General features: G+C 36.6%; 1 protein-coding gene and 1 long non-coding RNA gene across 2 annotated transcripts in view; one reads left to right on the top strand and one right to left on the bottom strand.

Annotated features, from left to right (window-relative positions):
- LOC141350565 (uncharacterized) overlaps nt 1-22247 on the bottom strand; it is a 57177-nt gene that overhangs the window by 10880 nt on the left and 24050 nt on the right. The gene's annotated exons all lie outside the window — the stretch shown is intronic.
- Nucleotides 12507-14289, top strand: gsx2 (GS homeobox 2). Its single transcript, XM_055185367.2, has 2 exons — nt 12507-13208; nt 13498-14289. Exons 1-2 carry the CDS (start codon nt 12827-12829, stop codon nt 13836-13838), a joined length of 723 nt encoding a protein of 240 aa, XP_055041342.1. The 5' UTR covers nt 12507-12826; the 3' UTR covers nt 13839-14289.

Genomic DNA, 22247 nt, shown 5'->3' with positions numbered 1-22247 from the left:
ATGTAACACACCCAAGGGTGGTCCCACCCACTCACTTACATAGCAGCTGCCTGACAGTTAAACAGTAACCAAAGTGAGAAAGTATGGAAGAGAGAGCGTGATGGAGCCGTATGGGCTCACTGTACAATAAAACAGTTTCGTCTGTTTCTTTTATGTGTAAACTAAATGTGATCAGTCTAAACAGTTTTCTTGCTGACTAAATTATTTTGTCCTGTGAACAACTTTGAGATAAACACTGTCTGTGTGATAGTATTTATCTGAGACTGAGTCCATGGTTACTGTTTTCTGCTGTATGCAGATCATTTGAAATGAGTGTCTCTGAGGTTCATAAATAAATATCTTACTGCAGAAATTTACTCTATATAGCAGTCTTTAGTTGTTTTAACAAGAATAAACTGCATGCTCATTAAATTAATAAACTTTAACTTATTAAATCAACAAAATATTGAAGATAAACTCAACAAAATAATTAACCACCTGCTTTGTTGCAGAGGCAAAGACTACTTAAGTATTCACAAAAGTAAATTTTTAAGTATTTGTATTTTATCAGTGTTTTTCTTTGGAAAACACATTCCAAAGTATATTATCATAATTTTTACTCCACTACATTTTATAATTTCAAGTATTTGGTTTATATTTAATATTTAAGTACATTAAACATCTAGGTTTTTTTACCTTTACTCAAGAAAAGTAAAAGTACACAATTTACAATTTACACAAAGTAAACAAAAAGTTTTTTCCCAAGACACACTCTGATAAAGCACAGATGGTTGGTAAAGTTACTTAAAATACTCAAGTAGTGTCCGCTTCTGCTTTGTTGTATCATTTTTTTGTCAATGTGAGTGTATTGTATTAACCACACTGTAAAAAGTAATACCTAAATCTAACTTATAAAAATTGAGGCAAGTGGCTGCATTTGATGTTTTAAGTTGAGTCAACTTGTAACCTTTTTTAAGTATAATAAACACTGTAAAAAAACAACGCAACAAAATTAAGTTGAGTTAACTAATAGTTCTAGTATAACTCAGTTTAATTTACTTTTCTTGCACTGAAAAAAAATGATTCATTGAATTTAATCAATTTTTTTAAGGTAAGTGGTTGCAATCAATTTATTTAAGCTACATTTAAACAAAAAATATTAGTAAAGTAAAATAAAATATAAAACTTTTGTTTAAATGTAGCTTAAAGAAATTGATTGCAACCACTTACCTTAAAAAAATTGATTAAATTCAATGAATCATTTTTTTCAGTGTGGTACAGGTAACTTTTTTATGGTTTGTTGTTGTTTCCATAAACATTGATTTAGACTTTATCTTTCTGTGAGATGAGGGCACAAATTGTTTATTCAATCAACGCGCCCACCCAGTTTATTTTTGGGCAGCTGTAAAGCGCGAAATACTTCAGTATGCAGTCTATGCACAAGCAACAGTCTTCTGAACAATGGTAACTACAAAACTCAAAGATGAAACAAAAACTCTTCTAAATCTCGAAGATAAATGAACATTAAACACTAAAAAGTCTTTCTTTTTAGTTAAAAACATATAAAATAGCGTTTAAATTTAAATTTCACTGTCCTACTAGTCTACTGCCTAGTTAGTTATGTTTACTAAAATCATTAATGTAGTTTCAACACAAAATTATTAAGTTAATTTCCTTCTTACAAATTTAAGTGGATTATACATGATAAAATGAAGCTGAATTTACTCGATAAAGTGTTCATTTAGAATTACTCAAATTATTCATCTTTTTATGTTATTTTAACTAAAATTTTGATTAAAAAAACAAGAATTATTTTTTTTAATACACTTTACTCGTTTTATCTTTGTTAAAAGGCACAGAAACAGTTTTTACAGTGCAGCCAGTGGCAAAGGGGTTTACAAACCCACTAATTAAAGTTAACATACCCCTTCCAGAATCTGTAATACTTAACTTTTTCAGAAAAAAGGAAAAAATCCTAAAAGTAAAACATTATAATTAAAATTATTTGCTGCCCCCATTACAAGACATATTTAAGTTATCTCACAAGGAAAAATTATAAATACATTCACACCAAGAATCAAAAGTGTGTTGCCTCACTGAGCATCAATGATCTGCCTTTTGTGATGGTTCTGTATGAATCCTCAATTGCCCTGATTGACATCTCACCATTAAAGCCACTGCGGGGAGCAACCAAAATGTGCAAAGCATGCTGAGAAACCAAAGAGCTTGCAGTACCTGGAGTTTTTTTATTAAGAACATTGTGAGCGTATTTATTCGGCACAAACAAGATGCACAACTATAAAAGAAAAGTACTGCACTGTTAAAATTATTTCAAATCAACATATATTTTATATAACAATTTCAACTTGTTTTTATAAGTTATGTCAATGTATCACATGTCAAAACTTAAAAAAAATTGTTACAGTGATAGCCAGTAAACTAACAAAAAAGAGAAAAAGTTTGCAGAAATGTAGCTGTTATTTTGTCATTATATTTATTAAATCAATATCATAAATAAATAAATCCTTATATATAAACTAATAGCTGCTTATAACCTGAGCTGAACTTGGATTTGAATGTGAATGAAAGCGGAGGGGTGCCAGGCCTTGGCCCAGCTGCAAGTGTCGGCATAAGAGACAAAGGTCATCACCACTACACAGTACCCTTATGAACCCTCCCCGTGTACCAGCGACACACACAGAAAAAAGCTCACCATCACAAATCGCCAGTGCCTCATACAAACTTCATCAACGGCCCACATACCTCTCGAGATGCTCGCTCGCTCGGGCTCTCTGTGAAGTGTACGCAGCTGCTAAGAGAAAGTAAGTGTCATCTATTGGTTGAGTGAGTCTAATAGCTCTTGGTACTATGACACTAAATACCCCTTGCACAATTCTACCGTTTTCATTAAAAAGACCCCAGGCACGTAACTATCCCACTGAATATCTCAGCCACAATGCCACTTGTGCACGAAATCTTCCCAATGCATTTCTGATGTACAGACTAAATACCCACTTAACTAAATCGCCCTGTAGGCTATACAAACCAAGCAATACTACTTCACATTCTTAGGTGGAATAATAGTTGGATCAGCCAACATTTAACTATATATTTTTATTTGTTTACCAAAATTATGACACAATTTATCCCATTATGGGTGGGTAATGTGAATTTTTAAAAAAAAGCAATAATGAAGCCCCATCACTGACCATGCCCCCAAACCTAACCATCATTTGCGTGAAGCGGATTGTAATGAAATTTAGAAATGAGATCCTACAAATTAGCCACCTTATAAAATAGCCTATGGATTGTGCTGATCATTAGCAAAAATACTATTGAAATGTTTCATTTAAAATCTAAGACTCGGTACAATCAAGATGCAACAGTGCCTGACATTTTACGATTTGCTCTCTTTCTGTCTCTCTTCAAACTCACGTCCCAAACAAATTTCAGTTTTTTGTTTTATGAGGCACGGAGGTCGGGGGGTTGGTTGATTACCATTCAGGTGGACGGCTGGCAGCCCTGTCTGCTTGTTGTTGAGAGTATAGCGCAGAGAGACATGCGTGTGGTTGGCGGTGGGGGTGGCGCTGGTGCCGGGGGATCGATTTGATTCTAATCGGACCATGAAAAGAACATGATCTAACTGCTTTCAGCTGGGAGTACATTTGGGTCCTCTCTACTGTTTGCTCTCCCTCTCTACTCCCCTTTTCCTTTCTTCCACACACTCTCTCTCCCTGTCTTTCACTCTTTGACACACAATGTCTCTGGCCGCTTCAAAAAGCCTTGAATGTCTCATTAATGACTTTGTGAATACCAGGGTAGAGAGATTTGAGGATGGACGTGGCGAGGGAGGGAGAAGAAAAAGAAAAGGGAGCGTATAAAATTCCAGGGTTGTTTAGAAAGGCCGGCTGAGATCTTTGCCATGGATTATCATGACAGCGTTTTGGAGACTGAATGGGGTTGACCCCTTTGAATGCCAGTGTATTCTGTCAGATAGGGGCTCGTTGGGTTTAAGCAAGTTCACTGACTCTTAAAGTTTATTGTGTCGAAAGGCCGGACCTCGGTCTACCCTTCCCCATCGCTGTTTTTACTCCGGTGTCCCGTCCAGGCGTTTGTTGTCTCGACGCAGATTTTATGTCCCCGTTTCCAGCTTCCATTGTCACTCTCTTTCTGTTTCCCTGTCTGTGACATCATTTATCCATAGTTCACGCCCATCATTCCATCCTGCTGTCATCGAGTGAAAAATATCTCCTCACTTGCCGATTCTTTCTCTCCCTCACGCTGTTTCTCAGGATAAATCCCTCTGCTTTTCAGACGCTCCTGTCATCGCGATAGTTAACACAACACTGAGGGCCATAAGTCAGAAGCTAAAGGTCAAAGGTCAAGGTGACCCTAAGGCTTGCCTTTTTTATCAATTTCTATTTTATTTGACTTTCTTTTTAACACTTCACTTCATTGTAGATAAGTGAAATAGTGAGTATGCCCTCAATCAAAGCTGACGTAATATTTAAGTCCGACTAAAATAGATTATAAGATGTATAAATTAAATAAAATGTAAATATAAAGTTATACTTTTTGCATCTCAAAACTAATATTTATATTTACATACAAATATAACATATTTTCCAAATGTATAGTTATGGCAGTGTTGTAGTCAAGACCACCTAAACCGAGACCAAGACAAGACCAAGACCATCAAAAAATGATTTTAGAGACCTGTATCACGTTTTCAGATCACGTCAGATGTTATAATGTAAATAAACAAGATCTCATTTAATTTTTGCAATCACATCTTGGATATTGTAGGCCTTTGTATTCATTTTGTTAATAGATTTCTTTTTGGCTAATCCCCCATTAATATTTTAGCAGCACAACAGTAACAAAATAAATCAAATAATAAGAAATAAGCTAATGATTGTTTTTAAAGCCAAAAGTTTCACATCCAATCACATTAATGATTAGGGCTGGGCAAAAAAATTTTTTTTCAATGAATCGTGTTTTTTACGTGGTCGATTCAAAATAGATTCTCAAAGGCCACGAGCCGATTTTTTTTCATATTTATTTTCGCAAACATTGAACGTAAGATTAACGTTAATCTAATTACTAGTCTTCTCCACTAGACTTTTTCAGCATCCCTTTTTTTATCTTGCATCAAAATTGTATTGTATTTAACATAATTGTATGCATTTGAAAATTAGAGATGGGTTCTGCCAAGTCTACCTAAAATAAAAGAGTTTAATATACAGGTTTGTGGCTCTCAAAATCCGCCTGAGAATCGTACCGAGAATCGAAATCGAATCGATTGGATAGCTTGTGAATTGAAATCTAATCGATCTGGAACATATGAATCGATACTCAGCCCTATAATGATGTTAACACATCAGACAATGCACCAGCAAATTAGTGTAATTCACCACAAGTCTCGACTGGTCTTGAAATAAAATCAGAGACCAATAAGTTTGAGACCAAGAAAAGACAAAGACCAAAAACAGTCAAGACTGAGACGAGACAAGACCAGTCACAAGTACTACAACACTTAACTTATGGTACACAATTGGAATTAAAATATGTAATAATTCTTTATGTATGTCAGTATTTTATTAAAAATAAAATTCTGTTGATACATTTTATTTGTAAAGTATTTGTAATTTTCTTTCTTTTTTTCTTTCTTACTTTTTAATCTTTCATAAGTAAATCATAAGACAAGAAATTTTGTTTTAATGCTGCTATTTTTTCCATATAATAAAAGTGAATGCGGACTAAGGCTGTCAGTCACCAAAAGTCTGTGTAAAATCTCTTTTCATGTCAGGAAAATCATAGAGGTTTGAAACACATGAGTAGATGATGTCTTTTTTAAGTCACACAGACTTAAAAAAAAAATTGGAGGATTGGTGAAACAGAAATTCAGGGAATAACAAGTAAACTAGAGAAAGAGAAATCAGGTACTTTAGAAAAAAAGAAAAAAGTTATTATTGAAGTACATCACTATCGTTTCTGTCTTACTGATTTGGTAATATGAATCAATTGTGTCATGCTAATAATGCAAATTAAACAGAATTTATAGAGAGAGAGAGGAAAGACCAAGCAGGTGCTGAGTAGCCCTTGCACATGCAACCACATTAGTCCGCTAGACTTGAACTAGCCTCATTGCGATGAGCAGGTGAAGGGATACGAATTCTAGTAAGAAAGACTCCAACTCTACTTGCATACAAATTTCAGACCCCTACCCCCAAAACACTCGCACACATACACTCAGATGGACGCAAATGGACAGAGGCAACACAAAGACGTAGCCGCACTTGAAACTCTTCAGCTTTAGTTAAACAGGATAGAGTGTGCGTGAGAGAGAGGCACGATGCAGCCCTTTGAAAACGACCCACTCCTCTCTGTGCATGCACAACATTAAGGTACTCGGGGCTATTTATGACACAAGCAAGCACAAAACTGCCACAATTAACAAGACACAGGGAAAACACCTTATCCTGAGGCAGATGAAACGGTGCTGGAAGTGTTCCATGAAGCATTAAAAGGCTTCTCTGTTCTTCTCTTGCATTTAGGACTTTAAAAGAGTTGTGATAATACAATTAGACCTTTTATCATTTGGCATTATGAAGTGCGTCCGGATTGTAGAGTGCTTTTCCCAGCACAAATTAATTGGCCAGCCACAACAATCACAACATAACTGCTTTTATGGTGGTCGAGAAATCGGCGGTATTTAGATTCATGATGGATGCTTTAGCGAGCTGTGAAAAGATACGACAGTGCAGCGGGCTTGGGGTGTACATGGGAGGTGTCTTGGAATGAGTGGGAGATGAAAATGTTTTCCAAGTGTGTTGGCAACACGTTCATGCTAGCTAAACAGTTGTTAATATGTCACCAAAAGATTCATATTGTTTTTATTAGGAAAGTCTGTTGTTATTGTCTTGCATTAAAAACCATTTATGAGATTCAAAATTCTATCAGAGAAGCTTCATCAAGCCTCATTTTTTAACCTAAACTTGTTTCATTTATTTCCCTTTATCAGGTTAAGTCATGTGATTCATTCTCCCGACACACAATTATGTCTCTGTTTTTTAATAGGCTACATTAAGGTTATAACCGCTGTTGAAATCTCCCAAAAATGCATCTGTTCCTCCTCGTGTACCCTATTGTGTTTTGAAAATGAAACCAATATCTTTAATATCTTGGGTGACACTAATGTGCACACATGAATCTAGCACACTAAAACACAATGTCAGTAGCATAGCCCATATTTTGCCTATTATCCCACACAGCTCAATTCATTCCAGAACTTTATCCAGGCTTCAAAGGAAAGGCTGCTAAACACACAGGTTAGCGGTGTAGGTAGATGTTTATGTAAACACAGAGAACCTCAAATGACTTAATGATGGGACCACCTTACCTTAAGACCTGGATTATGTGTACACTAAACATAGAGTCAAACATTGGTTGTAAAAGGTGTTCCTTTATTAGACATGTATTAAAAACTTATTAGTTTTCATTTAAAAAAACTTTTGAGATATTAAAATAATGAGACAATCAGGAATAATAGAAATGATACAAAATCATAAAAGTGCTTTTATTTACCTTTTATAAAGAGTATATGGCATTTGTTTACCCATGCCACAGACATTCTTTAAACATATATGAAAAACAACAATGGTGGCACACGATTATAATCAACCCCAAAATTAAAAAAGTGATCATGATCAAAATTTGATCAAATTGATTCATGCCCCTATAGACTCGCATTTAACGGCTCTTATACCAATTTACATCCGAGTAATAACAATCTTGCCAACTTCTAGTCTCTGTGGGACCAGATTTGTCTAATACTGTAGATCAAAGCAGATAATATAGGAAAACATCACCACAAATTCAATTATGACACATTTCATGCTCATCCAGAAAGAAAGTGATGGATGAAGAAAGGAGAGGGAAGGGTTGACGGCAGTCATTAAAATCAACCAGCGTTTTATACTAGATGTCAATCTGAAGAGAGTGGTGTATTTATGTGTGTAGTGTGTAACAATGATATGCAGTAATAAGCCATGATAAACATTACTGGAATTGACAGAAAAAAACCCATCCTCTTCAGTAAATTGTAAATCTGCTCACAAAAGAGTGATGAGATTAAACCATCATCAAAATAATACAAACTTTCATAGTTCTAGTAGTTGAATAAATCCTGGCACTGTACATGCAGTTTTACACCAAGACAGTATTAAACCAACATTGCTCTGCGATTTTATAAGTAAAGTTTTTCACTGTTCTGTTGTTCAACATTCACATTTTAATATTGTGAAATTCTTATAATGTTTTGCTTATTCATTTTGAATACATTTAACAGATGCTAACTTGAGATAATCAGATAATAGATCATCGATAATAAATAAGAGATAAAGTTTTCTACATAAAGTTTGTGTTATAATTAAGTTTATTAAGTTCATGTTAGTTCGGTTAATTTTGGAATTTACTAATGGATTTTGAACATGAACAATTGCATTGGCATTAAAATGGAAACAAAGATTAACAAATAATGTTATTGTTCTAGTTCATGTTAATTAATGCATTTACCAACGTTAACAAATACAACCTTATTGTAAAGTGTTACTGATATAACTCACATGACCACATAGAATGACCAAAAAAAATCATCAATACCTCAATATTTGCTACACTTCTTAAAATTTCTACCTGCCTTGAATTTTAAAGTTGAATCTAATTTGTTGAGTCACTTTAACTTAATTTTTTACATTTTCACTACAAGTTGGCTTTTAGGTTAAGCAATTTTTCAACAAATAAATAAATAAATAAAAATGAAATTGCTTAACCTAATCCAACAAGTTATAGTTAAACTGACTTGCACAGCTAGTTTGATTTTACCTCAGTTTAACTCTTTAAATGTTTTGGAAGTGATTTTAGTTAAGCAATTTACTAATGCAATAACCTTTTTTTATATTACCTTAACTGTGTGAGGAGTTAACTGTGTGAAAGATGAACCATTTAACAAGGATCAAAATGACACCTGTATGGTTCAGTATTATTAGCTGAATTATATTTTATTCAACACAATTTAAATTCAATAAACTTTTATTAATTTTATGTAACTTTATCTCGGACCAGTAATGTCTATTGTGCCTAATTTGCAGCACCATCCATCCAAAACAGGCTGCGCATATATATCTTTTTAAAAGACAACCTCAGAGAAAACTCTGTAGCTCGCTGATTAAGAGCATTAGATATTTACTCGACTTTATTTCAGCATGTCAAGCGAAACGCAATCGTTGTAAGGGCTATTTGGTCCCGCGTCTCGCCTGTTGTGCTTTTTAGTGATGAGTGTTTGTGTAGTGGTTTGGAAAGAACTGTTGGCTATTAGGAAGATCTGAGCGCTATAATAAGGTGATGAGAGGGGGATATTTTAATGAGGTTAGTGGACGTTCCGGGAAAACGAAAAGCAGAAACATTAGGCGATTTAAGCGTCAACGGATCTGTCGGTATTTATCTGGTTTACTGCATTACTGCGCGGCCTTTACGCAGCTTCTCTTTCACTCGCACTTTTTCTTTATACACTGGAAAATGTGCTCTATTCATCAACGTACTTCGTATTAAAAAGTAACCATGGTTTTATTATAGTAAAAGCATAAAACCATGTTTTGGCGGATTAATATTAGCCCACAGATTTGATAAATAAACTATGGTTTATGTGGTAAATTTGTGGTTTCAAAACAATTACCATAGTTAAACTATTGTTTTTCTGCTAAAAATATGATTAATCATCGTTATTTTCGTGTTTTAAACATAAAAGTGAAGAATGCGCAACAGTTGCATTTCACTGTAAACATTCCTATGTGTGTGGTTCTGTCTTCTTTTAATAAAACTCGAATCCGTCATTAAGACATAAATTAGATTTTGACACACACAGGCAATTGAATTTAAGCCCCCCACTCAGGCCCCCAAAACGATGAAGTGAAGAGCAGGCCCTGCAGCTGCTATTCAGATGAAGGAGATAATTGGCAATGAAAAGTCACTGCGCTGCATTATGTTGTCTACGGGATCATTGTTCATTTTCCCCTTGCTATTGAATACTATATTGAAAACCCGAGTGTTTCTTTTCAGTTTTCAGTATTCACCGTGTGTTGCTTGGTTACTGGGACTGGGGGAATCACACACTGTATCAGGATGGGCCGCAGGCTGGCCCCTTGCGCCACAATGCAACTTTTGTGAGGAGGCGTTGACACAAATTAATGACACTTATCCAATAAGGCAGTTATGGACCTCTTATAGTGCAATATTGCATTGGACATGAAAGTGGGAGCTTTTGCCGCCATTGATAACTTTAGATGACACTCAACATTAGATTTGTGTTATACATGTTAGATGTAAATGTAATTAAATTAGCAATTGCAATAATAACAAAATGTATTTACAGGCCTTCTCGGAAGTTGTTTGTTTCTTTTACTCACTAGGTCCACTTATGTATTGTAGACCAAACTAAAATAAATCTAAAAAGTTTCAAAATTTATAGAATAGAAGCCTTTACAACATTTTAGCAGTAATATTGGCATTATTTCACTACAAGCAATAGGTTTTAAACTTGCAACGCAGTTGATAAAGCCACTATTTAACAGAAGCAGACAAAGATGTATTCCAACCGAGAATTATTCAAAAAGAGTTTTAGCCTTAAATGGACTAATTTTCCCCTTGAATTATGAAAGTAATGGCTAGGTAACACTCTGTGCACAGTACCCGACGGCTTAAATCTTAAATCCTTCCACGTGGCCCGGCTAGTCGTGGCAATTAGAGCTCATTACAGACTCATAAAGGCTCTCATTTGTGGGATTACTTAATAGACAATGACATTTTATCTTAAAGAATTACGGATAAAATATTATAGGAGCCTGGACAGTATATGGACGCGCGCCGCAAATTATTCCGCATGAGTTCATTGAGTCATTCATTCTCTCTCTCTCTTCTCTTATGGCGCTCCATTACAACAATTACAGCCACAATGACAGATGTGCTTGTTTTTTCGCCATCCAAATTCCCCCTAATTTAAAGTCTTATTTTACCTCGTTTAGGGGCAAGGCTTGCTGCTGATTTTAGCAATTAAATGCCTATGAAAGCTAAGCACCAAGTATCCCACCACTATTGGTGATATTAATACTAAACACTATTATGAAATCATTATTAAGCGCTTTACAACTGTCCCAAATTCTAGTAAGTAGGACTTTCCGAATCAAACACTGTAAAAAATGTATAAGCCTATATGTTTTTTTTTCTAAAGTATTTTATTTTAACAACAATTTGGTATAAATAAACTCTTAAATAAAATAAGTAAAAACAATTTAGATAGACTCTAAAAAAGTATGTGTTTTATTCAACCCGTGGTTGCGTAAAATATGAACAAACCCAACTGTTGGATTTAAATTACCCTATGTTATTACCCAATATCTGTTGTTTTAACCAACAATGATAGATAAACATTTTCATATTTTACCAAAGCATGATTTGAAACACCACAGTAATTTTCAGTGTGTATAAAAAAATCGATATAAATATTTAGGCTATATAAATAGGCCTATTGAAAGTGTCTTGCAGTAAAACATCTATATATTTTAAAAGTTCAGGTGTCAGGCCATGTACAGGCAGTTAAATGTAAACTTGGGTCTAAACGAGGTCAAAATATCTCAAATTGGGGTCCAATGCCAGGCTTATTATTTTGGCGAGATCTCGCGCCGCTGGCCTCCTTGCGCGGTGTCTAGAGGTAAGAGGCGTTCGCTCTCAGATGAAAGTGAAAGCTCAACCCGCTGCTGACCCGCCAAGAGATCAGACCCGCTAATTATTGTCACAAGATGAGGGATTAACGCATTTCTGAAATAGCTGACTGTTTATCCACTTCAAAACCTCCACAATAAACACTTTCTAATTGAATCCTAATCGCTATCAAATTGCAAGGGCCCAGACCTTACTGAGATTCATATATTTTTTATTGCCGGGGATCAAGACGTGAACCAAGATTTTAATTGCAATTGGTATGCGCATGTGAGTTAATTAGGCAAGTGTATTAGATTAATGTTGAGTTTTCTGGTAGCTGCTTTTATTAAAAAGTTTTATTTAGAAATTATTGGCAGTACGTTTGTTTTTCAGACTCACCGTATAACTGTGTGCCTAAGCCTAAGCGTTTCATTGTGTATACTGAAGTTCATTATTAACATTTTTAAATTTGACTTTAGATAAACCAGATATTTGAAACTTCATTAAAGACATTGAAATAACAACCCAATATCACGCAAATACGTGACTATTTCAAATAAGACTGACCATTTACTTTAAGACAATAATATATGGCAATATTTAAGCATTATGTTACATCATCATATGATAAGCATCATCATTGTATAGCTTATTTCAACCCTTAAGTTTTTTGCATTCATATTATGAGAAGCAGGAGTTTGGAGCAAGTGCAAATTTATTGATATCGTTGTAAGTGTAATTGCCTGCCGCTCTCTATGACTTGGCAGAGTTGTTGTGCCACTTTTCCTGTGTTGAAGAGCCTATCCAGATGCTAACAAGACTAGATGGGTAAAGATTTGATTGGAGGCTCGCATGGGCATCACGTGTCTCGGGACACTAGAGGTACTAAAGCCCTTAGGCCTTAAGCGCACGTGGGTGACGTTAGGGCCGGCCCTCTCCAGGGTCCCTTTTGTTGAACTATCAAACATAAGCCAGCTCCCGAGGGCTTTAGAACAGTGTTAGGACCACTGTGTACTGCGCAAGTCTTTGGAGAGACACATCAGTGGGGTATTATTAACACCTTCAGCATCATACGTAGACAGGAGCTATCATGTCGAGATCTTTCTACGTAGACTCTTTGATTATCAAGGATCCTGCGCGCCCTGCTTTAAGCGAGCACACGAGTCAGGACTTTCTCATCCCCATCGGCATGCACTCACCAGGCGTGATGACCGTGACTGCACCCGTTTGCCCGTCCCGGAAGACGGGCACCTTCTGTGTGTGTCCACTCTGCGTCACCTCGCATATCCACTCTCCCCGGGGCGGGATCTCACTACTGAAGGGACAGGGCTTCTCTGATGCGACTTTTTGTCAGAGGGTGGCACATCAACAGAGCACCGCGATAACGCACCCGGGTCATGGACACGCACCTGTCTGCACGCCCACAGGCTACAGCATCACGGACCCTCGGAGGTATCACTGCCTCTCTCTAGGTGAGTGCGCGCGCATAAGACACCTGTTCCTCCTTATCACGACATGTTTGACATTAAAACTATAGTATACCTAATTGCTAAATAAATTACATTATAATCACATCTTTTCGTTTTCTGTATCTTTCAATAGAAATATTGATTTGCTATTTATAGCAACTCTACAGATCCAATAGGAAATATTATTGTCATAACAATCTATAAGATATCTGATGTGTTAACAGTATTTTTTAAATCGGAGAATTTGTATCATTTGATGTAATGTTAGAGTTTTTCTTGTTTTTCTCTTTAGGTGCGTCTGATAACAGCCACATACAGAACGGCAAGCGGATGCGCACCGCCTTCACCAGCACCCAGCTTCTTGAGTTGGAGCGTGAATTCACGTCTAACATGTACCTCTCGCGCTTACGCAGGATTGAAATTGCCACATATCTAAACCTGTCAGAAAAGCAGGTGAAGATATGGTTCCAAAACCGCCGAGTTAAACACAAGAAGGAAGGCAAAGGTACGCAAAGAAGTGCGCACGCAGGATGCAAATGCTCAGGCAACCACACACACTATCCGCGCTCAGAAGACGAAGAATCCCTGTCACCTGTTTCAGGCTCAGAAGAGAAAGAGACCTCGCCCATCTAGAAGAGACACGAACATAACAGACTTAAATTTGTAGGCTACCATACATGGCACATCTCAGTTTTTGAAACTGTCCATCATTCCATCCTAGAGAATATGGACGTCAATCCCTCCCTTCTTCCTCTTACTCTGACAATAGAAATATTTAAATATCGTTATGTATTGCTGCATTACAAGACAAACTGTGAAATAATGATACCTAAATAGTGTTTTACTGTTTCTGAAACGTTTTCTGAAGATGTTTCAAAAACAAACTGTCACCCTGTCTAAGGATAAATGTGGGACATATTTATTGGGAAATAAAACATCGCTTGCGTGTGATATTGTAAATATGCAGACTGTTAATCCAATTTGTCCTATACTACTGAGCATTTTCTCCTGAATTTTATGTGCATATTAAAAAATGTGTATATTTGTATTTATTTAAATAAATAAAGTAACGTGTGTAATTACACCTGTGTGCGCCCTGCGTTCTGGATCTTACTGACAGAATTATCAAAAAGATGCTTATATGTGGAATACATTTTTTGTATATATTGATAATGTGAATATTTCATTGACAACTGAACATTTTCACTTGAAAACAATTTGAAGAAATATCATGGGTGTATTTTATGTCAGTACACAGACTGACATAACATTTCTGTGTTGTATGATGAAAAACCAGTTCCAAGTGTCAGTTGACCTGCATGCGCTTCATTTGGTATTTGCTTTGGGTTGTAACTTCTTTGATTCAAGTCAGAAATATTTTGCTCTGAATAGGTTAAATGTTGGCTACAACAATATTAACATAAAAACATCGTTAAGTTAGCAAGTGCATTTTACCACTTAGTAATATAGATTAGGCCTACTTGAGTGTCACCATAAAACATTGAAGTCCGATCTAATCTATTTACCCTGACGACATTTTGAGAGGCTAATACATACAAAAAAGTTTTTCATTTCTTGAGTAAGCAAGTGACAAAGTAGTTTAAATCACTTGTTTTGTTTTATTATCAAAACACCAAAAGCCTTCTGACCCCCTTAAACATTTTTCTTTATTCATTAGCCTGAATGTCTTTGTATGTTCATGTCTGTAATAGTATTAGTGACATGTAAAAAAAGTTTTATTATAAATGTGTATGTCTGACTCACCCTTTAACCATCATTAAACATTAAGAGATACATTTTCATTTATTTCCCAGTGTTCTTCTCATACATTTCCCACTAGTGTTAAGCCCACAAAAGGCTTATATGGAGAATTTCTATCTCACAAGCCAGGTGATAATCAATTATACGTCGCCTGATCTTCGGGGCCCTATTCTATGTCTGCTTTTCAAGGGACGGTTGTCCCCCTGTTAAGTTAATCCGAAAGGAGTTTAATTGCAGTTTTTGTCCCACGTTGGTTGCTTATGTAGCAATTCCTTCAATACGACAGAGGAAAAAAGCTACGCAGAGCTGGCCAAAGGCTTTGACAGGTTAGATTGTCCTGCCAGGAACTCGCATTTAGCCAGCGGACCCCCGACGGCGGCGAGCTCAAGGCTTTTCACTAGACGTCTACAGGGTTCCTCCGCGCGCGAGAAAACGATTTAGTCACTGTTTCATTAGGCTCTATTTGAACCTTTCAACTTGGGCCAAATTGAAGGGGCATGCTGAAAATTGAGGGATTACGTAGGAGGGGTGATAGGAAATTAGAGAACGCTTAATTTAACTCGTGTTCCGTCAGAGTTTGGGATACATTCCTAATTGAGAAGGGAAGCAGGTGAAATTTTGGTCCCACGCAGGTCCTTTCAGAGAGGGAATAAATGGCCCCCTTTCACGTCTCGCTTCACGATCATATATTATCAAGTGAAGGCACCTAATGAATATATATTGAATTTCTTATTAATCGAATTAGACTTCACCCCTTGCAGGTGTGTGAGAGAGACAGACACCCCGACAAAAGAGTTTTATTCAGTCGTTTCATGACTGACTCTCGTTCAGACATGTAGACATGTAAAAAAAACGTATTACTTAGTTGGCTATTGACAACTACAACATTTTCTCACAACAATAAAGTCAGCGTAAACAAATGAGTTTATAATTTAGTATGTAGTTTATTTCTTCATTAGAACATAGAAAATTATTTCATTGCGCATCCAAACATTTGTCAGTTAGTGTCATGGAATGTGTTTGTGCAGTTGTGTTAGTACCAAATGTATTAGAGAATCTTATGTTAAAAAACAGATACAAAGTACAAATGAGCCATCCAACGATTGCACCGTCGCAAAATGGCCAATTACGCATGACAAAGAGCAATTAATAGAAGCCCCTTTTAAGCGCCTGCAGCTGCTTTCGCCTTGAGACAAGTGGGGCACTCGGGCAGTGAATGCCCCCAATACCGGGTTTGTCTTCAATCGCGGAAACTGCTACTTTTAATAGTTTAACAGCAAAGTACGTTGGAAAAAACGCAGTTGATGTGACATTCTGGCTTTTGGACAGACAGGGATCACAGAGTGAGAATCTTAAAACAACTGTTTCAAAGATGATGAAAATGAGAATTATGGACACGTGTCCCGTCAGTGCTGTCCATGGTGACTTAATTTAGTGGGAACTCGGTCATTACACAATATGTCCCGAGCGCTTTTGTCACGCTTTTTAGAAAGGACCGTTCTGAGACATGTCAGCTCCTCTTTAATGCGCCCTATTGTGGCGTTCCTGAGCGTGCCTATATTATCAAGTGTGCTTAGAGGTTTGGCTGGATTAGTATGCATAGCGTTTTAAAAGAGGTCAGCTTTGAATGAGATAATATATGATAATATTATCCGTCACAATGTTTGATGAGAGAATGTATTATTCATTTCTTTGCCAAACTTTGTTAGGTGAAAATGAGGGTGATCAGGGTCGCTGTTAAGTAGCCTAATACTGAAACTGCATTTGGACCTATTCAAATGGCAATAATAATTATGGTTTTTTTTTTCGTTTTTTGTGAAAATTACAATAAAGAGTTAAAATTAAATAAAATTTAACCTGTTGGTTTAAAATTCAAACTACCAGGTCATGCAGCTTGAAACAACCTAAACATTAAAAACTTAACTCTATATGTAATGCGTGTGGGGGAGGATATATCAGTAGTAAAAGTAAGTGACCCATAAACCATGTATATTTCTTGACAACCACGTGACCGACACCACAGGTGCATCTGAAGCAACCCAGTCTCCTAAAAATGCGTATAAATAGCACGAAGTGTAAAACTCGTGCAATACATACGCCAAATTCCACTTTGGCGTGCATATGATACGCAAGTCCTTCCCATTCACTTAAACAGGGCATCTTTTTTGTCGTTTTATTTATTGGTTTCTCAATTTTTTTGCTATTTTTTACCATTTTCGCTTGGGTTTAGGGTTAGAACAACTTTTTGTTATATAAAAATGACATCCTAACCCAAACCCCAACTCTAACCCCAACTCCAAGAGAACATGGCTTAAATATGGACAAAAACATTGAGAAACCTGTATATTAAATAACCTCATTAAGCAAATATAAAATCTAACCCTAAACCCAAGCGAAAATGGTTTAAAAAACAGAAAAAAATTAGAAACCAATAAATAAAATGACAAAAAAAGATTTGGGTGAATGGGAGGGACTTGCGTGTCGTGTGCACGCCAGGGTGGAATTTGGCGTATGTGTTGCGCGAGTTTTACACTTCGTGCTGGGCTGAATCATCTAGAAAGACCATTGTTGATTATGCCGACTAGCCCATTGTTTCCAAAATGTACATTGGTCTATTATAGCGCCACCTTGTGATCGAGTTTCATAGGCGGCTCTTAACATGGCAGACAAAAGTTATAGGACTAGAGTAAAACAATCGAATCAAAAATAAGAGAATTCCATTCATCTCGATTTAACACTTTACACCTTAGCTGAACGCCTATAATGACTGTGTTTGGATACAAGACTAACATTTGTTAAGCATTTATTGTTTCCTGAGATCAGAACAGCCTCCCCCACAAAAGCAACAGATTTATAGCAGATATAAAGACCGCAAGCTTCAGAACGCTGGACAGCGCATGTGTGAAGAGAGCGCGTCAATTAATGCGGTGAACATACCAGACTGCTGGCTGTTCGCCAAAGGTGTCAAAAGGGCTAAAAAATGCACAGAAAACTAAAAGTAAGTATAAAATGGACAACTTACCAATAGGAAATGATGTTTGTGCAACTGTCAGAAAAAAACACACTGATGTTTGGAGAAAATATGAAAAAAACCAACTGGGTTTAATTTGAACTATGCTGTTTAAACCCCAAACAACCCAGCATTATTTTAAGTATGTATACGCAGTATATCCTTGTGATATGCTACTATTTATACAGTAAAATAAAGTTTAATAAAGCGAACCATAGGCTATCGTTTATAATAGTCTACATTTCTTTCTCAAACCTCAAACTTTATTCTCTTGAAAAATATAAAGAAACTTAAAAAGAATAAAGACAGAGGTATGTATTGGATATCTGAAAGTGTTTCATTTCAGACAAGAACGGCAAAAATGATGTCACAAACATCTGTATTCTGTTTTGCATTGTCGTGTCCTATCAGCTCCCCCCCCCCCCCTCTCTCTCTCTCTCTCTCTCTCTCTCTCTCTCTCTCTCTCTCTCTCTCTCTCTCACACACACACACACACACACACACACACACACACACACACACACACACACACACACACACACACACACACACACACAATCTCTTATTTGAAATTGTAAGGAAGAAGATTCAATACAATCAGCAAATTATGCAACATGTACACTTTCAGTTGGACACTTGCAGTAACGTCCGTTGTAACAGGGCACTGCCAGTAACAAGCTTAAGGAATTGTTTTGCATATTTTTGCTGACAGTGCACTGATGGACATATACGCCACCACGTGGTTGTATCTTTCTGTAGGCTTGAATTACTTGTATCTCTCACTAACTAAATCTATATAGATATAAAATAATAAAAAATAACTCAGCTGAACGAATAAAATAACTCTGCTTATGCGCATGTGTGCCAGAAAGTAGTTATTATTCCTCATGACAGGAGACGCGGTAGGTGGTGTACTGTACTCGCATGGGCGGAGCGAGGGGGTGGCTTCTGGTGCTCAAGCCCCGAATGTTTTGTCAAAAGCCCCGCATCTTTTCAGATCTGTAAAATGAATTTATCCAGTACGCTAGGTGGCTGCATTCAGTTTTAAACTCTCCGGTCCCCCACTCCAGTCAGTGAAAACGAGTGAGAGATGAAGGCAAATTAATATTCTGAATCTCCCAACAGTAAACGCATTTTAAAAGTGTCTATATTATTACAGTGCCTTCGTTGTTACTGTACGTGTATATTTATAGTTATGTGATGTAAATACTGTTAAATAGAGGCAACTGATATATTATCTGCATGGCTTATGTGGCTAATGTTAGCGCTCTAAATCTGCCTGCTCTGCTGCACACTGTAGTTGGAAACGTTATATTTTAAAGTACATTTAATAACAGTGAATTAAAACTTTGATAAAACCTTACTCATTGCACATATCCCTTTTTTATAGATGGATGATTTACTTTTTTGAGACGTCAGAAGTAAGAAGGTGAGAATTACTAGGCAGCTTATGTTTTGTCCATATGCATTTCCAACCCAGTCTCACGGCAAGTCGTGTTATAGTAACGAAAATTTTGATTAATTTATTCGTGTTTGATGACACGAATTTCCGCTGTTTTTTCGTCCTTCCCAGCACGAATTTCTATCAATGGCTGTTCGTGTCTGTGGCGCGACTTTCTTTGTCGTGTCATTTTATATTTTGTTTTCTCGTTGTTTTCTATTTTTTGACCATTGTCGCTTGGGGTTTGGGTTAGAATCACTTTCTGCGACTTCCTAACCCCAACCCCAGCTCTAACCCCACCTCCAGGCGAGAATAGTTTTAAAAGCGGACGAAAAACATGTAGAAACCAATGCAAAAATAACATCCTAACGCAAACCCCGGATCTAACCCTAACCCCAAGCGACAATGATTTAAAAATAGGAAACAACGATGAGAAAACAAAATATAAAATGACACGATAAAGAAAGTCGTGCCACAGACACGAACAGCCATTGATAGAAATTCGTGCTGGGAAGGACGAAAAAGACATTCGTCTCCAGAGACACGAAAAACAGCGGAAATTCGTGTCATCAAACACGAATAAATTAATCAAAATTTTTCGTTACTATAACACGACTTCCCGTGAGACTGTGTTGGCATTTCTCTGAATGATTTTGGCTCAGAAATACATTGATAGAATCCTTAATCTCTTACATTAAAATATCCTTATGTGTGATGGCTGGTGCTGATAATTGTCAGTGCAAATAGGGAGAGAGAGAGGAGGGTGGAGAGAGAGAGAGAGCGCTTCCATAAGCAGAAATTGTTCTGCTAGTGAAGTCAAAATTGTTATTCTTGCTTATGTAGTTCTTGCTTATGTAGTTACTGGATAAGCCTACAGCAAACATATTTTTCCTATTTTTGGATAAATTGTTATGTTACAGTTTCAAAATGACAATACAGAGAACCTTGCTGTGTTCTCTGTATTGTCATGTTGAAACTCTAACATAACAAATTTTGACAATGACACTTTAACTTCTCTTATCCAAAAATAGGATACGATAGGATTAAAAAATAGTAATAGGATTAAAAAAAAATTAGGATTAAAAAACTTTATAAAGCTACCGTAAATGGAGAAAAAAATATTAGCAGGGGACCATGCTTTGAAACCCCTAGATTTGGGCTAAGCCCCCAATGTCTACAATGCTCCGCCCCTGCTACTGTAAAATGTGACTAGATTCACTTTCCTTGAACATTCTTCTGAAATAAAATAGTGAATTGAGAACTAGCAGTAACCTTAAGTGGTCAAATAAATAATGTGGAATATATTGCATTTTCTTATTTGTTAATGGAACAAACAAGTACTGTTTGTTTGTTAATGGTGACCGCAATTATAGCACAATCGGAAAATTAACTGCAGCATTTAATGCAAGGTTGACTGAAAAAAAAAATGGTGACTGAATCTTGCTGTAGCCATTTTTATTATTCTAATTAACTCATAACCCTTAACAATGCCTCAAACTGAAAAAATAATGCAAAAAGCTGCATAATTTGGCGTCGGGTGCTCACTCACTTCAGTTCAGTGCATTTCAATTGCACCAAGCTAAACCTCCGATCAATGATGTATCACACGTTTTGAAGGTTTCTACTAGATTTCGTCTTACAGATTAGAGTCCTTTGTTTTCAGAACAAGGGACTCTGTTCTTTCGCTGCACGAACATGTGGAAATAATTGTGCTGAGCAACTGGAGATGCGTGTTTCTCCGCGAGGGTGTTGCAAAGCGGGCTGCTTTAAACCTGCCGCAGGAAGAACGGAGTGGGGTACAGAGGGGCCAAGTCTGCCCCGGGGCTTCGCTTACCACATACCGGGTCAGTCATCAGCGCAAAGAGCTGTGAATCACCGTGTGGAGGGACACGTTAGGTACTAATTCATAATGAGCCATTATCTGCAAGCTGGTATAAGAATGACCGAAGGGCAAAAAACAGTGAATGAGAGCAGAGAATGGCAAATTGTGTTTTTTAAGAGGACAAAAATACACATTTTGGAAATATATTGAGTGCAAATTCCTATTTATGATTTTAATTCGTCGTTATGTCTCTATTTATTTAAGAAAAGGAGACCAGAAATGAATCAATTTGTTTCTTATGTTAGAGCGCCCTCTACATATGCATTTGACGCGCGTGCTAGTGCACATGTGTCACAAAATACCCTCCTGTCATAATATTAATATTTTTCATCTAGAAAAAACAGACATTAATCACATTAAATAAATAAACGAATGGATTCAAGAACTTAAATTACTAAACAAACATAACTATTGAAATGCATTTGCAGAAATACAGTTGAACACTCAATAAAAATCAACATGCATTAATATGCATGAAAGCAAATGCCAAAAAGCTGCAATATACAAATCTCCAAGGGCAAGCATCTAAAAGCTTAACACGAAAAGCCTGCAGACAAAATGACTTGAGAAACAAAATGAAACCTTTGCATTCTCCCCTCGCACAGCACACAAAAAATGCTTTATTTCATATTTGATTACATGATGATGTGAACTCCTATACTACCTAGGTTTGTATAAAACACTTTTTATGGGTCACTTGACTTCATTGTCCCCACAAAAGATCCCTTTATTCAAAAAAGGGCCCCCTTACACTTACACAAAACATATGGTCCTTTTCTTCCCAACTCAACGTCTTTTACGCACCTCCTTCAAAATTGCAGAGCAAAGAGAAATCCGACTCCTCTTTGGAAGCGCAGCGTAAAAACACGGACTCTTATTTTGAAAAGACGCCTGGGGCAGAGGGAGAGGGGGGGGCAGTTCCTGAGAGTTATTTACTTTGAGCCAGAT

Source organism: Misgurnus anguillicaudatus, chromosome 18, assembly GCF_027580225.2.
Source record: "Misgurnus anguillicaudatus chromosome 18, ASM2758022v2, whole genome shotgun sequence".
Taxonomy (NCBI): Eukaryota; Metazoa; Chordata; class Actinopteri; order Cypriniformes; family Cobitidae; genus Misgurnus; species Misgurnus anguillicaudatus.
The sequence above is the reverse complement of the archived record's forward strand: the minus strand, read 5'-3'. Positions and strand labels throughout refer to the sequence as shown.

Bases quoted from the DNA above. Each gene is read 5' to 3' on its own strand.
- gsx2 (XM_055185367.2), top strand. From the start codon at position 12,827: ATGTCGAGATCTTTCTACGTAGACTCTTTGATTATCAAGGATCCTGCG. The intron at 13,209-13,497 runs GTGAGTGCGCGC...TTTTCTCTTTAG, and splicing joins GTATCACTGCCTCTCTCTAG to GTGCGTCTGATAACAGCCAC.